The sequence below is a fragment of the Heterodontus francisci genome, chromosome 12, assembly GCF_036365525.1.
Source record: "Heterodontus francisci isolate sHetFra1 chromosome 12, sHetFra1.hap1, whole genome shotgun sequence".
NCBI lineage: Eukaryota > Metazoa > Chordata > Chondrichthyes > Heterodontiformes > Heterodontidae > Heterodontus > Heterodontus francisci.
Window position 1 is genome coordinate 93,191,847 of NC_090382.1, and position 16,576 is coordinate 93,208,422.

Sequence of the window (16,576 nt, forward strand, 5' to 3'; positions counted from 1 at the left end):
AAAGCCCACTTTTCGACATGTACAGGAGTTGACACCTAGACATCTATGATTTGTACAGTACCAAATGTGAATTGTCACCTTTTGTCCATTGTGTACTGAACATGCAGAGTTAGCATTGTGATAAGCACAAGTGAAAGAGCGGCAGAAACTGATGGGACTGAACTGTCAGCTTGTTCCTCTTATTCAATGTGCTGCCCCCATGACATTTCCCAGTCAGCATTTTAGTTGCACCTTTCCCTGCACTGAAAAGCTCCATTATTATTGCAAAAGGACTTGAGCTTTCCATCTCGCACAATACAGGCACAGAATGCAAACATATTAATGTCTCTGGCAATATTTCAGATATGAGAAACACAAGTGGCAGATAAACAGAACATTTCACACAACCCTTTCACTTGGGTAGTTGCGATCACACACATTCTCTCAGGATGGCACCACACTCTGTGAATCCTGCCTTCTGTCTGTTAGTGACTGAGAATTTTTTCTTTCATTTTGTTAAAATTGTAATTGAAGTGCATCATTTAATTCACAAAATGATAAACAGTTGTGGCATTTTACTGTTTGAGCAAAAGCTGGCAAAGATGGTGTGCGTTGCCTTGCTGATTTGACCCATAGGAAATTCCCTATCTGGGCTTGTACTTCCCGAATGATTGACCAAAGTCCAGGCACTTTCGTACAGGGAGGAGAACATTCAACCTTTCACACATCATTCTATCGATTTGCACCTTTGTTTTCCTTATGGCGTTAAGGCGAATGAAAATTTTGTTTTGCATTAACAGCTCAAGATGAAATTTCGTTGTTGAAAATGGAATGAAGAATGTGCTGATCGCACCATTCACAGGATAACATCTCTGAGGCATTAAGAGTTGAAAGACAAATTAAGGAACAATGGGGTGGGGGGGGGGGGGGGGAAAGAAAACAAATGACCTTGTTAAGAGAGAAAAAAAGATTTCACGCTTCAGATTGATGGATTTTCATCAGAACTCTGACGGCAGGCCATCGACCTGAAACGTTAACTGCATTTCACTCTCCACAGATGCTGCCTGACCTTCTGAATGCTTTCAGCATTTTCTCTTTTTATTCCAGATTTCCAGCATCTGCAGTACTTTGCATTTGACCTTGCCGAGAACTTGCATGCTGCTCATGGCTTTGTTGAAAGGTAAATTCTCTGCAACTTGTGTTTCTTCACCATGCAATCTTAATAAGCTTTCTTCAATGAGAGCAGAAGTTACTGTGGGAAAGAAGCGTGCAAACTATGACACTTCCAGTATAAGGCGAGCTGCTTTAATGTGGGCCACTGCCATCAGCTCCTGTTGGTGGGGGTTGTGTGCAGCCAGTGCCAACCCCAAAGTAAACCTGCAGGATTCGATAAGGCCAGCAGGCAGAAAGACCCATTTCTTTAAAGTCTTCTTGGCTGCTACACTTAGCGACCAATTTACTTTGGGACTGCCGCCAGCTGCAGAAGGCCTGCAGTCAGTTGTCGTGGGCACCAGAACAGGTCACGTGCAGCTACTGCTGTGTCGACAGCTGTCAGTGACAGCCATTAGCCAACTGCTACCAGCCCAAGATCAAACCCCACTACTGCCCTTAGCACAAGTCTGCAAGAGGGCTCTCAGCAGAACCCGCGCTGACAGCACTCTGTATAACCCCTGTGACATTGCCTATCAACTTCCAGTAACACACTTGGAAGAACAAAGTCATGGCTGACTTGTCTGTTGTTTCATTTTCATCGAATCATATGGCTCAGAAGGAGACCATTCAGCCCACCGTGCCTGTGCTGGCTCTTTGAAAGAGCTACCCCTGCTCTTTCCCCTTATCCCTGCAATTGTTTCCTTTTCAAGTATTTATCCAATTCCCTTTTGGAAGTTATGCTTCCCTCACCTCTTCAGGCAATGAATTCCAGATCATAGCAACATTTCTCCTCATTGCCCCTCTGGTTCGTTTGCTAATTATCTTAAATCTATGTCCTCTGGTTACCTCCTGCATGAGGGGAATTTCTCCTTGGTGCACATGCCATTTATTAATACGCTTCTGAAACTAATATTTAGCATTCCTCCATTCCTGGCTATCCGCAGGTTTTAAGAATGATGGACTTCTTAGCTATAAACTCATTGACACATCAGTTATTCTTAATATGGAGAGGAGGAAGTCATTTAGAAGGTTGTTCAGAAACAAAGGATTAAAGAAATCAATAAATGACTCAAGACACAAAAACGTATCAGCTAACAAGTCAGCTGTAACTTCATTCATCTCCATGTGTGGGCTGTCATAGGGAGTCCAACTGGTAGCTGCCCTCATGAGTTCAAATCACTGTTTAAATGAGCAACTAAACCAAGGGCTGTTGTGAGCAGTTGAGCTAAAGTCTGATGGCAGAATTGAGCTGAGGCCTAGTAATCGGGATGAAATCAATACTAACATGCATTTATAAAGGGCCCTTAATGTAGTAAACCTTCCCAAGGTGCTTCACAGCAGCATAATCCAACAAGAATTGACACCGAGTGAAAGAAGGAGACAGTAGGGCAGATGAAGGTAGGTTTTAAAGAGCCTTATAAAGAGGAGAGAGAGGTGGAGAAGTTTTGGGAGAGATTTCCAGGGTTTAGGGTCTAGTCAGCTAAAGATATGGCTGATAATGGTGGGGGATGGACAAAGGCCAGAATTGGAAGAATAACGAGTTCTCAGAGGGTTGTAGGGCTGGAAGGGGTTACAGAGGTCAGGAGGAGCGAGGCCAAGGAGGAAGTTGAACATGAGAATGAGAATCTTAAAATAGTGGTGGTGGTGGACAGTGAACCAATGTAGGCCAGTTAGCACAAAGGTGATGGGCGAAGGGGACTTGGCATGAGTTACGATAATGTCAGCAGAGTTTTGGATGAGCTTAAGTTTATGCAAGACGGAAAATAGGTGACTGGCCAGGAGAGTGTTGAAATAGTCAAGTCTGGACATAAAAGCACAGATGAGGATTTCAGCAGTAGACAAGCAGAGACGGGGTTGGTGCTGAGGCTAAGGTAAGAACTGCATACATTTAAATACATACTCTGGACTATCTACCAAGAGATACAAAAATCTCCTACCAGCACTGACCGTTCTTTCCTTGAGAAGAACAAAGCCAGCCTAAACAGGTGTACCTTAAGTGGCCATTTCCTTCCTGGGGATGCTTAATAGAATTTGTTAACCACAAAACCCACCAAGGCAAAAATTAATATAGAATTCCACTTTTTGGATATGATTTCTACTTAAATTTTAGTTCAAAAGATGAATTTCCTTAAAGGAGGAAGTGGTATTTGCAAAGGCCGAAGGCCTGGGATCAGGTAACTTGCCCAACCTAGCAGCTGGGAAGGGAACAATACCTGACAAAAAACAAATTAAAATAAAACTAGTGCAACAGAAAAAAGGGTTAAATGCAGCATGAGGCTGAACAGGATTCCCTGATTTTCTGCAACCAAAAACATTTAATTAAGTCTGTTCTTGTGTGGAGTATAAAGTGTTAGAACAGATCGCAGATAATTATATGTTTAATGGAACACAATTTCCGCTCTTTCCTAGCGGCACAATCGCCAGCTGCACAAGTAACTGCTTTATTAGAATTTTAAAAGAAATATTTACAACAATTAAAACCAATGCATGAATAAATAAGAGGTTGCTCACAATGGAGGGCTGTGATGTTTTCAGGCCTTACCAACAAAATCCTCATTTATTTATTTGATATCTTAATTTGTGTTGAAATAGTGTTGGGGGAAGGGGAACACCAGTACACACAGAAACGAAGGTTTGAAGGATAGCACTGGCTCTTATAGAGTAGCTCTGCTGTGACTAATACTTTTCTTTTCCATTGCAAAGCACACATGCTTGGTTTCTACTCCAAAGTGGTAATGTTGCCCTATCCACAATCTGAATACTGGGATAAATGCTAACATTCTTCAATCTCACCAGATGTATAATACCTTACACTCCTCTCGCCCTACCACTTCATTATTGACCAGGGCATCTGCAACTAGTAAAAACACCCAGGTGGACATCAGCCGCACAGGAGCCCATGTGTTCACAACTGTTTTAACTTTGGAACCAAAAGAGAAAAGTAGAAGTGCAGAAGGAAAGTAGTGTTGCATCATCTTCACACCGTTTTACTGCATGTTTTGGCAGTGGCTTGATGGTGCAGTGAGCTACCAGACCAACAATCTACATAGAGCATTGGTAGGATGGCACCAGCTTCTGATTTCAGGTGCAAATTGAGAGGGACAATGCACAAAGGGAAAAGTACGATATTCAAAAATCAGCAAATGGCCACCAAATCCAGTTGCTCCTGAACACTTGACAGCGGCCAGTTACAGCAAGTACTTAAAGTAAATTATCTGTTCACACTTCCAGTTGGAGCATAGCTAAGGTACACAGCATGGGGGGGAAACAGGCGAGAGACCCATATTACATTCTTTGGGGAAGGCCCGCCAGATGACGTGCCAATCGGGCACTTGAGAGGCCACCGGTGGGACTTTCCTGGGATCAGGACGCCGGGGGCAAGAAATCCCACCTGCCGAGAGCTGCTGGCCAATCAGAGGCTGGCAGCTCTTTTGCTCGGCAGCGTCACTGGGGAGGCGGTAGCTGCTGCCGGAATGGCACCCACCAGAGGCTTAGGATCGCAGAGTGACCCAGGCCAGAAGTAGGTGATGGAGGGAGGGATGTCGCTGGGGGAGGTGTAGAGGGGGTGGCCCTCAGTGGCCCTCCCCCTTCCCAATGTCGGGTCCCTCAATCAGGCATGGAGTGCCTTTGAATGAGGGACACCCTCGGGAGACCACAAGCAGCCCCGCATGGGTTTGCATGTCTTGTTCCCCGTGTGGCAACAGGCCCGTCTTCCGCTGGGTTAAAATCTGCGGCGACAGGAAGACGCGCTTAATTGGTCATTAATTGCCCCTTCAGGGTCTCAAGTGGCAGCAAGGTGGGAAGGCCATCCGGGGGCCTTCCCACCACGGACTTAATCGGGGTGTAGGTGGGAAGGTGGTGGGATCCCCATCCATCACCTACCCGCCTAATTAAATGCCCTTCCCACCTCCAAACTTGCCACAGGGGAGAGTGTAAAATACCACCCTATGTGTATGAACTGGGAGTGGGGAAGTGGACGCGTGGGCCCAAAGGTGGGGTGAAGAGGGGAAAATGATATTTTCCTAAAGGGGAACAAAAATTATTAATTTTTCACTGTGCCAAGATCTATTTGGGTGGGAATTAAATCATTGCTCAGTTGTGTTTCACAGAACACATTAAAGATATATTACCTCTGCCACCAGATGGAGCTATTGTAACATCACTCGGGCCTCCTGTTCTGACTCCATTTTTAAACATCTGTTCTTCAGCCGGTTGTAGCTGCCAGTTCAGACCAAGGAGGTGCATTGCTTAAGTAGGGAAGGGAGGGAAAAATATTAAAAGTGCTCATTAATATTTAGATGGTGTTTAAAATATATATCTAATATAGAATGACCGAGCTATTTCATTGGAATGAACTGTTGATTATCAGTCAATGAACTTGCTGTGCCTACCCTTGCAAATTGAACCACTGTGCTGTTTATAAATTATGGGGTCTTGGTTTCGGTTTCCATTAGTTTTCATTCTGGAGCTAAAATTGAGTTTCGCATTGGGTTGAGGGGCCTGAACTGGAAGTTTACATCATCAAAAACAACGTTCCTCACAAAATATTTCACTCTCCATCAGCATAAGCAAAAGCCTTAGATTTTCATCGCTGGTTAATAAATGCAACTGTTATCAGCCATGAGTCCAAAACAAGACACTGCAGATCATGGGATTTAGCTGGAAATAGTGTGTTAACTTATGCTATTATGTGAGACGTAAGAGTGAGCCTGGGACATTGCATCAAATGCAGGAAACAGCCAAAGGCACTGTGCAAGACGAGGGAGATACTGTATAAGAATTTGGACTTCTATCTGCACATATTGCGTGAAAAGAGAGAGCCAAATTGAGATGCAGGGCAAAATAATTGATTCAGCTTGAGATATTGGGATAAATATGGGAGTCAGGCTGAGGTGCAATGCACATCCTTCGTGGCTGTGACTTCAGCTGCCTTGGTCCGAAGCTCTGGAATTCCTTTCCTAAACCTCTCGAACTCTCTCTTTCTCTAAGACGTTCCTTAAAACCTACCTCTTTGACCATCTGTCCTAACGTCTCCTAATGTGGTTCAGTATCAAATTTTGTTTGATAACAGTCCTGTGAAGCACCTTGGGATGTTTTGCCACATTAAGGGTGCTAGATAAATGCAAGTTGTTGTAGTAGTGCGAGAAGTGGGAGTCAGTCTGAGATGTAGTGAAAAGCATACAAGAGGCACTGTTTGAGGGGCTGCAATCAGCTTGAAGTACTGTGATACAGTGCACACTGCGGGATTCTTCCCTCATAGCAACAGCATGCAGCCCAAGTACTTGTATCCTGCCGTCACTTCGTATTGTGAATCAGAGATGCACAAAGTGCCTGTAAATTCACACTGTGCAGCAATGCTTTTGGTAACCCTTTCTCCCTTTTTGAGATATCATACTTGATAGATTCAACATATTTAATACTGAACGATAAATACTGAAGTCGACTTGAGCACTGGTAAGGTGGTAAGGTGGGGGGAGGGGCCTTGCAGCACCACTGCCAATTGGTAGCTGAGCCCCATTTTTAAAAAGAGCACCAACATATCAGGACAAACCATCTGTGCAATTGTCCATACTATCCCCTATAAACTTATTCAAGGCTCAACATACTGGGAATCCTACTTTACATTGTGCTCAGTATTGCTGTCTGTGAGCTGAACCACTCTGTAACACCTTTGCGTACTGGGGTTCTGTACTTCTGGGTGCCAGACACGTACTCCATGTACGATATGCTGAGGGCAGGGCAATGCAAGTATCTAGGGTGCTAGGAGAATTTGCTGCAGCCATGCGCAAGGATCCATCAAACCACATAACTGATACAAATGAGGGGTTCCTCCTCATTTGGTTTGAATGCCTGAATGGTGATCAAATACTATGTGGCCATTTACAAACTAAACACTTCAGAGAACACTCATCAGAGGAAAAAGCAGCACACATTCTATCAGCAACCTTCTCCCTGCTTGTCTGCCTGGGAGTACTCTGTAAGGGCTTTAGCTTGCAGTTAGAATAATTGTAGGCATAGTGATGAGTCTATCCCTCCAGATTCCATGAATGAGAAAGATTGGGATGTGGGGGAGGTGAGAGGATAGTTGCAGTGCCAGAGTTATGATCGTGGCAGCATACCACTCCGTCTTCTCACTGTCCTCTAATTTTTGGTGAGTGGGTAAAGCACTTGCTCCAGGCAGACAGGTGGGTGGAGCACCTTTATTGAAATTCAAAATCAGTGTCTGATGACGCCAATCAGAGCCCGACATTATTTTTAACATTGTACTGCAAATTGGCGCCTAGTGCCAGCCTCAGCATGGAAACTCAGCGCAAAGGAGCAACAGGCTCAAAAGAGGGCTGTGAAGGCAAGGTTTTTTTTAAAAGTGTTCCTCTGGGCCCCACAATAAAACCTCCTGTGGCTCAGACCTCTCTCCTTCCTCCTCCAACTGCAATTGCCTACCACCTGCTCCTCCCTGACCAACATGAGTTCCAGACCACAGACTCCCGAGGCGCTTATCTAACTCCTACCTGCTGGCCTCAATGTCTACAGTGACTCTCCTCCTCTTATTCATAATGATGGAGTACCGAGTGTCTGCTGTGGCTCAGTTGGTTACACTCTCGCCTCTGAGTCTCTGGGTTCAAGTCCCACTCCAGGACTTGAGCACAAAAATCAAGTCTGACACAGCTGAGGGAGCGCCGCAATGTTGGAAGTGCTGTCTTGTTGGATGAGACATTAAACCAAGGCCTCATCTGTTTGCTCGGGTGGATGTAAAAGATCCCATGGCACTATTTTGAAGAAGGGCAGGGAAGTTATCCCAAGTGTCCTGACCAATATTCATCCCTCAACCAACATCACAAAAAAAAACAGATTACCTGGTCATTATCACATTGTTGTCTGTGGGAGCTTGCTGTGCAGAAATTGGCTGCCGAGTTTCTTACATCACAACAGTGACTACACTTCAAAAGTACTTCATTGGCTGTAAAGTGCTTCGAGACATCTGGTGGTCATGAAAGGTGCCATATAAATGCAAATCTCTTTTTTAAATTATTGTCTACATAGTCACCGCAGAATTTGGTTGTGTAATCCTAGTTTTTTTGGATGCTACTCATGGCCTTAGAGGTCCAAAATGGCATCCGGAGGGTGTGTGCCCACTTCAGCTGCAAGACCTGTTGGACACCATCTTGGTGAGGGCATTAGCACATGTGCAGTGTGTTTCCGCCAGAAGTGTGCACAGTGGGTAGATCATGGCATCAATCAGCCTGCAATGTTGATTTGTGCCAGCATTGCCATTTTGGAGCCCAACGCTCCAGCTAATCCATCTCTTACTCATGCATGGCTGAACATGTGTTCAAAAACAGGAAGGATTCTCCACCAATGCTATGTAAAGGGATCATTAACCACTGTCAGGTTAGTTGCTGATTGATTTCTAGTGGCTGTTACTATGATTGTACATGTGTTTGGAACTTTCGAGAGTTCCTTAAAGTTCCTAATGTCGACAAGAAGTTGTGTGGCAGGTACTGAAGGACTTTGTCCTGACTTCAAGTCTTCTGCACAAACCAGTTGCTCCCAGACATGGATGCAGTAGTAAGGCATCCCCCTTGGAATACAGCATGACTTGGAGAATGAATAGAGGCCATGCAGAGCAGGAAGAGCTGCTGGAAGAGGGAGGAGGAGGGAGGGGAGCAGGAGGCCATATCCATCCAGGGTATTCAGGCAGCAATTCACCTACCTGAACTCAGTGAGTAAAATGCTCAATGAAATCTGCCACCTGCTGCAGCTGCAATCTCAACCTCAGAGCAGGGTGAGGATGGCATTGCTAGTGGTTGTGAAGGTGACTGTGCCATGAACCTCTATGTGATGGGGTCCTTCCAGGCTGGAGATGAGGAATTTTCAACAACTCGCAGTTCACCATCCACTGTTGCATCAGGAAGGTCACTGAGACTCTCTATTCAAAGAGAACTGAGTACATTCCATTCTCTCCTGCCAGAGAGCGGCAGGTGGAGGGAACATGCGGCCTCACAGATATTGCAGGTTCCCCCATGGTACAGGGTACCATTGACTGCAGACATGTCGCTTTATGGACGCTGCATGTCAACTCTCAGATGTACTGCAACTGAAAGGGTTTTCACTCTCTCAACACCCAACCTGTGTGTGTGACCATAGGTAGCGCATGATGCAGGTCAATGCCCAGTATCCTGGCAGCAGTCATGATGCCTTCATTCTGTGGCAATCCACTATGCTCAGCTGCACTTGAGCCACCACAACAAACCAAAGAATGGCAACTGGGTGACAAAGGCTATCCGCTGATGACATGGCTGATGTTTCTGGCGGGCAACCCATGCCCAGCACCCTGACAATGAATGTTATGTTGCCATATGAAATGTGATAGAGCAGATCACGGGCGTGCTGAAACAACGCTTCCGCTGCCTTGACCGTACTGGAGGAGACCTGTAGTACTTGACTGAGCAGGTGTCAAGGTTGGTGGTGGTCTGTTGCAAGCTGAACAAATTTGCCATCATGATGGCACAGTCCTTGGCACCAGTTTTATGGTGAGCAACTGAGGAGTAGGAAGAGGAGGAGGAAGAGAAAGGGAAGAGGCAACCTAGACAGCCCCTTTCTGGCCAGGCTGTCCGTGAACAACTCATCTGAGTGCGATACCAGTAAATGCAACCTGAATTCCTCATTCCCCAACAGTACCCCACTTAGTCTTTCCTCTGGTACTGATTTTCTCAGCATCTACTTGGCTGTAATGCAAAAATAAAAGCCACCACAAAATAAAAATTCCAAACCAAATTGCTTGTGTATTCCCTTAATGCCTGTCTTGTGGGTGCCTTTGCATGTCCTAGTGCTCCTACGCAGTTGCTACTCCAGTGGGCGCAGCATGGCTGGTGGAAGGCTGCTGACTTTCAGTGGGGGAGCCTGCAGATGGCCTTGCAAGATGACCTCGAGCAACTCTACTCCTAGAAGGCCCAGCTTCGGACTAAACCACCTTGGAATGGGCAGCAGCAATTTGGGCAACTGCAAGGACACTGGTGGAGTGATACTGGTGGGTGGACAAGTGCTGTCATCCTGAGAGAGGTCAGTAGGTTCATGCTGCATGGAATCACTGCCATTCCCCATGCTCTCCTATGTTGTGCCATTCATCTATCTTTGCCAGGTCAGAGTCAGTTGTAGAATGACTTCTAGCACCTGCTCCAGCCACAATACACCTCCCCTTTAAGAGGTGGAAACTGGCTTTAAGTAGTGCTGGCTCGCTTTAACTGGTGCCAGCCTCTCACAATTTTGGGTCCCCTGCTGAGGCTCAACAATGCAATTAGCACTGGCTGCATGCTGCAATCATGTTAATTAGCAAGCAGCACGAAGTTGGCATGCTGCCTGCTTCGGAAGCAATGGGCGCGGGTTAATCCCGCATTGTGATCCCTGTGACTGTTTTTGGGGGCCATCGAATTTAGTCCCCAGTGTCTCTCCTCCTCCCCTCAAACACACAGAATAAACTCCCTCAAACACACACAATAAACTCCGACAAAGGAAATGAGGTTGGTCATCAATTGGAGTTTTACAGAGATGGGTCCTGGCCATGGGAAGTAAGGATACACATGATCCTTTAATCTGTAAGCAGGCAGTGAGAAGAAGGACTGGGGTCAAGTAATGGCATTGCTGTCTGTTACTCGATCTTCCAGAATTCCAAGTAGAATTACTTCCACAAAATATACAGATACTCACTCTGTCCATTACTCAGGCCTGATTCACCTCAACTTGTCACATGAAATGTTTAAAAAAAAAGTTTGAACTGTCATAAACAACAATTTTCTACTAAAGGAACTGCTTAACAGGGATCAGAGACACTGATGGTGAACTCTACATGGGTTCATATCTCAATGTTCGGGTAATTAAAAAGCAAAATTATTTAAATCTAGAAGTGACAACTGCAAGTACAATTTTGGGACCTCTGTATTTACACCTTTCTGCTTACAGCACCCAAAGGAAATAATTAACAGACATCTTCAAAATTATGGTGCTCTTTTGCACTCCTTTTGAAGAAGTGCATATTTCAACGGGTAAAATAACCAAACACCCTGCTTAAAAATGATTAGTTAGCTCTACTCATAAAAAGTTAATTTGGGAGAAGAGGACGTTTGAGCAGTAATGAATTCCTTGGAGTAAAAGGCTGGATAGTACATCATTTTGTAATCGCTGTGTCAGAAATGAGGTAATAATTGAAAACACTATGGGTGAATAATTGTGCCATTTCACAATGTAAATTTTACTTTATGACAGACTGGAAGCTTTTCACTTCCTGGTTTTTTTTTGCTTTTGTAACCTCAGCCATTCAGTTCCAAGAAAACTGTCAAATGCTGCAGCAGTACTCAACTGCAGGCCAAGCGTCAGACTCCAACTTGGGGCTCGGCAATCAAGCCCTCAGCAGAACAAGAGATCCTCGTCCAGATGGACCTGACTCAGAGGCCAGATTTCTGTCTAGAAGGCTCAGGGTTTAAATCCCAGGTCAGAGCTTGGACTTCTTTGGCCTTCTTATCTCGAGAGACAATGGATAAGTGCCTGGAGGTGGTCAGTGGTTTGTGAAGCAGCGCCTGGAGTGGCTATAAAGGCCAATTCTAGAGTGACAGGCTCTTCCACATGTGCTGTAGAGAAATTTGTTTGTCGGGGCTGTTACACAGTTGGCTCTTCCCTTGCGCCTCTGTCTTTTTTCCTGCCAACTACTAAGTCTCTTCGACTCGCCACACTTTAGCCCCGTCTTTATGGCTGCCCGCCAGCTCTGGCGAACGCTGGCAACTGACTCCCACGACTTGTGATCAATGTCACAGGATTTCATGTCGCGTTTGCAGACGTCTTTAAAGCGGAGACATTGACGGCCGGTGGGTCTGATACCAGTGGCGAGCTCGCTGTACAATGTTTCTTTGGGGATCCTGCCATCTTCTATGCGGCTCACATGACCAAGCCATCTCAAGCGCTGCTGACTCAGTAGTGTGTATAAGCTGGGGATGTTGGCCGCCTCGAGGACTTCTGTGTTGAAGATACGGTCTTGCCACCTGATGCCAAGTATTCTCCGGAGGCAGCGAAGATGGAATGAATTGAGACGTCGCTCTTGGCTGACATATGTTTTCCAGGCCTCGCTGCCATAGAGCAAGGTACTGAGGACACAGGCCTGATACACTCGGACTTTTGTGTCTCTAGATAAGCCCTGGTTTAAGCCCAAAAGCAAGTGGATCGAGCAGGATGACCATTAACGATCAGTTCACCAGTCAGATATTTCAGGTGTTCCAATTGCCAACACACAACCCTGATAATAAGTGAGCAATACACAGTGTATTATAACACTATCTTAAATCCCTTGTTGAGGGCTGGACTCTAATCTAGATGGGTCTCAGCTAAAATCGATGGTGGTCTCACCCAGAGGTCTGAAGGGGCAAAGGTGCACATTTTCAAATCTCATCCTCCATTTATACAGGTTAAGAAATCAGGTGCTGCAGTATAATACACCCATCAATACAATACTGTGTGTTTTTAAGGTGTCATTGTTCTCGAATAACTTTGTTGCTAAATTGTACCAATTTCAGGCATGAACCCAATGACAAACACAAACCGCAGTGGCAAAACTGATGAGCGAAAGGACCATTCCAAATTGGTTTTGATATCTCAGCGTCCTTGCACTATGAGATCTGTTTATTATTTATGTTAATACTGGGCTAGTTCCACAGTGCATGATGGCTTAGGATAGTCCCATCTTTCTCATGTTTCTTACAATAAATGTGAGGAGGAGGAAGTAGCTTTATTTTACAGAGGCCCTTCAGCCAACTTCTTTGGCTGGGGGGGGGGGGGGGGGGCGGGGAAGGTGGGGGGAAGAATTCATAGATACATGGTATGGTCAGCAGGATATGGCGGGGTTAAATCAGGATCAGAGATTTGGGGCTAACAGAAGGCATCAGAAGCTGAAGGGGCAAGATATCATAAATATGGAGCAAGGGAGGAAGGGGTAGGGGCAGAGGAGGGTGGGAAAGGGATCAGAGGCTTGAAAAAAAAATGAGTCAATGGTATTGACTTGGATAAAAGCAAAATACTGCGGATGCTGGAAATCTGAAACAAAAACAAGAAATGCTGGATTCACTCAGCAGGTCTGGCAGCATCTGTGGAAAGAGAAGCAGAGTTAACGTTTCGGGTCAGTGACCCTTCTTCGGAACTGACAAATATTAGAAAAGTCACAGATTATAAACAAGTGAGGTGGGGGTTGGGCAAGAGATAACAAAGGAGAAGGTGCAGATTGGACCAGGCCACATAGCTGACCAAAAGGTCACGGAGCAAAGGCAAACAATATGTTAATGGTGTGTTGAAAGACAAAGCATTAGTACAGATTAGGTGTGAATATACTGAATATTGAACGTCAGCAAGTGCAAACCTGAAGAAAAACAACCTGAAAAAAACAGTGGGTAAGCAAACTGAACAAACTAAGATGAAATGAAATAAATGCAAAAAAAGATTGTAAAAAATGTAAAAAGGAATGCAAAAAAAAGGGAAGAAAAAATAACTAAAAATGACTAAAAATGAAAGTAAAGTGGGGGGCTGTCATGCTCTGAAATTATTGAACTCAATGTTCAGTCCGGCAGGCTGTAGTGTGCCTAATCGGTAGATGAGATGCTGTTCCTCGAGCTTGCGTTGATGTTCACTGGAACACTGCAGCAATCCCAGGACAGAGATGTGAGCATGAGAGCAGGGGGGAGTGTTGAAATGGCAAGCAACCGGAAGCTCAGGGTCCTGCTTGCGGACTGAGCGGAGATGTTCCGCAAAGCGGTCACCCAGTCTGCGCTTGGTCTCCCCAATGTAGAGGAGACCACACTGTGAGCAGCGAATACAGTATACTACATTGAAAGAAGTACAGCACCTTCCCTTGCAATCGCAGGAGGTGTAATACCTGCCCATTTACCTCCTCTCTCCTCACTATCCCAGGCCCCAAACACTCCTTTCAGGTGAAGCAGCGATTTACTTGTACTTCTTTCAATGTAGTATACTGTATTCGCTGCTCACAGTGTGGTCTCCTCTACATTGGGGAGACCAAGCGCAGACTGGGTGACCGCTTTGCGGAACATCTCCGCTCAGTCCGCAAGCAGGACCCTGAGCTTCCGGTTGCTTGCCATTTCAACACTCCCCCCTGCTCTCATGCTCACATCTCTGTCCTGGGATTGCTGCAGTGTTCCAGTGAACATCAACGCAAGCTCGAGGAACAGCATCTCATCTACCGATTAGGCACACTACAGCCTGCCGGACTGAACATTGAGTTCAATAATTTCAGAGCATGACAGCCCCCCACTTTACTTTCATTTTTAGTCATTTTTAGTTATTTTTTCTTCCCTTTTTTTTGCATTCCTTTTTACATTTTTTACAATCTTTTTTTGCATTTATTTCATTTCATCTTAGTTTGTTCAGTTTGCTTACCCACTGTTTTTTTCAGGTTGTTTTTCTTCAGGTTTGCACTTGCTGATGTTCAATATTCAGTATATTCACACCTAATCTGTACTAATGCTTTGTCTTTCAACACACCATTAACATATTATTTGCCTTTGCTCCGTGACCTTTTGGTCAGCTATGTGGCCTGGTCCAATCTGCACCTTCTCCTTTGTTATCTCTTGCCCAACCCCCACCTCACTTGTTTATAATCTGTGACTTTTCTAATATTTGTCAGTTCCGAAGAAGGGTCACTGACCCGAAACGTTAACTCTGCTTCTCTTTCCACAGATGCTGCCAGACGTATTGACTTGGATATTCCCTAATAACGAAATAGCTGGATTCTGCTTGTTGCTATTCACAGGAACAGGAGTAGGCCATTCAGTCCCTTGAGCCTGTTCTGTTATTCAATGAGATCATGCTGATTTGCTGCCTAAATCCATATTCCATTTTGAAGCACACATGCCTCATCCCCTGGATACTTTCTAAAGAGAGGGCATGTTTCAGGGAAATTTCATATAAACAAGAGGCGAAGACTGCAAGAAAAAATCCAAGTTGGAGAAGGATAAAATCACAATGACGTCCACTTACAATTAATTTAGTTACAGTACTTGATCAGCCTTTGTCCAAACGGCACTGTTTAAATAAGTTAACATGAAGCCGTTTTAAAATGTAGGGCAAAACACAGATCAGAGTATTACTGAAGGGAGAAATATCATGGCTACCACGACAGACTTTATTTCCACCTGTGAGGCTGACTAGATAATTCCCAAGAATGGCTCCCTAAAAATGGAAGTATACTTATATAATACCAAGGTTGCTCCCATTGCATTCTAGTTACATCAGATTTCCAACTGAAAAGTACTCAAAGCTGCAGTGGATCGAACGAGCAGTTTTGTTTTTCTAGTAACCCAAAAAGGTCAGCTTAAGTATTTTTTTGATACCACTTTGTAATTGTGGAAACAGAATTTTTACTTTTACTGTTGTATCCCTTTGAGTGATAACATATTGAATGGTTGTTGGTTGGTTTCAATGGCAGTTCAATTGGGGGCTTCAGATCCAATCTCATTTGTTAGTCATTTGAGCCCTGAGATTGAATTACTATCTGCGATCTTCAGCTGCCATCTTTGCTTCTTCATATTTATTTATGAAACAGTTGTCAACAGTTGTGTCCCTCTGCCAGAGTGATGATGAACAATGATGAAGTGTGGTCAAGGGCAGTTACACATTGAAGGGGTTCAGATGAATTGACAAAACCCCACACATGAAGATTTGAATGATTTATCAATTTTGTCTCAAAGTTGAGGCATCTTATGTCCTTGAAGCATGCCAAGCCTGTAATTCTGTGTAATACACAATGCTGGAGTTTGTGGTGGATAGGCTTATATTGATTGTGGCAATTCTTTGTTAATTTTGCCAGTGATAGTGGGCAAATGACAAACTGCAACTTATGTGTTGGTACATCATGTGTTTGAAGTGAAATGTTATTGGCTTTTATTTCACTGCATGATATAGACAATAATGTATCACATATATTACATGTAGGATACAGGGAGGGACAGGAGTGGAATACCAGGGAGTAATTAAATTGAGAGGTTTGGATGGCATGACAAACCAGAATTGTAAAGTTGAAGTAGTTGGTTAATTACATTGGATTATTGCCCATTATCCTCTGTCAGATACTGGCATTATTAAATCTTATATATATATAGATTTTACTTCTACTATTGCCAATTCCTTGCTATCGCTGTTTTTGATCTTTTTTCACTGTGGCTCTTGTGTGATCAGGCAAAATTATGGGATCTCAGAATTTTGGGTCTTAACACAAAGTAAAATGGGACCTCCCAGAATGCTGTGCTTTTTCAACAGTGAATGATAAATGCAGATACCATCCAGATAAAGTTAACAAGCTTACATTTGTCTATTATCCAATTTGTGCAGTAATTTTCTTTAAATAAAATGAACATTGATGGAAAAAGTGACAAATTAAGAAAACAGAACATAAACA

At 44.3% G+C, this 16,576-nt stretch overlaps 1 protein-coding gene across 17 annotated transcripts in view; it reads right to left on the reverse strand.

Annotated features, from left to right (window-relative positions):
* LOC137375999 (teneurin-2-like) overlaps positions 1-16,576 on the reverse strand; it is an 812,476-nt gene that overhangs the window by 196,238 nt on the left and 599,662 nt on the right. For all 17 annotated transcript variants that reach the window (XM_068043888.1, XM_068043886.1, XM_068043879.1 and 14 more), the window contains one exon: positions 5,262-5,378. In XM_068043888.1, the coding sequence (XP_067899989.1) occupies positions 5,262-5,378 (117 nt within the window). The remainder of the gene's footprint in view (positions 1-5,261; positions 5,379-16,576) is intronic.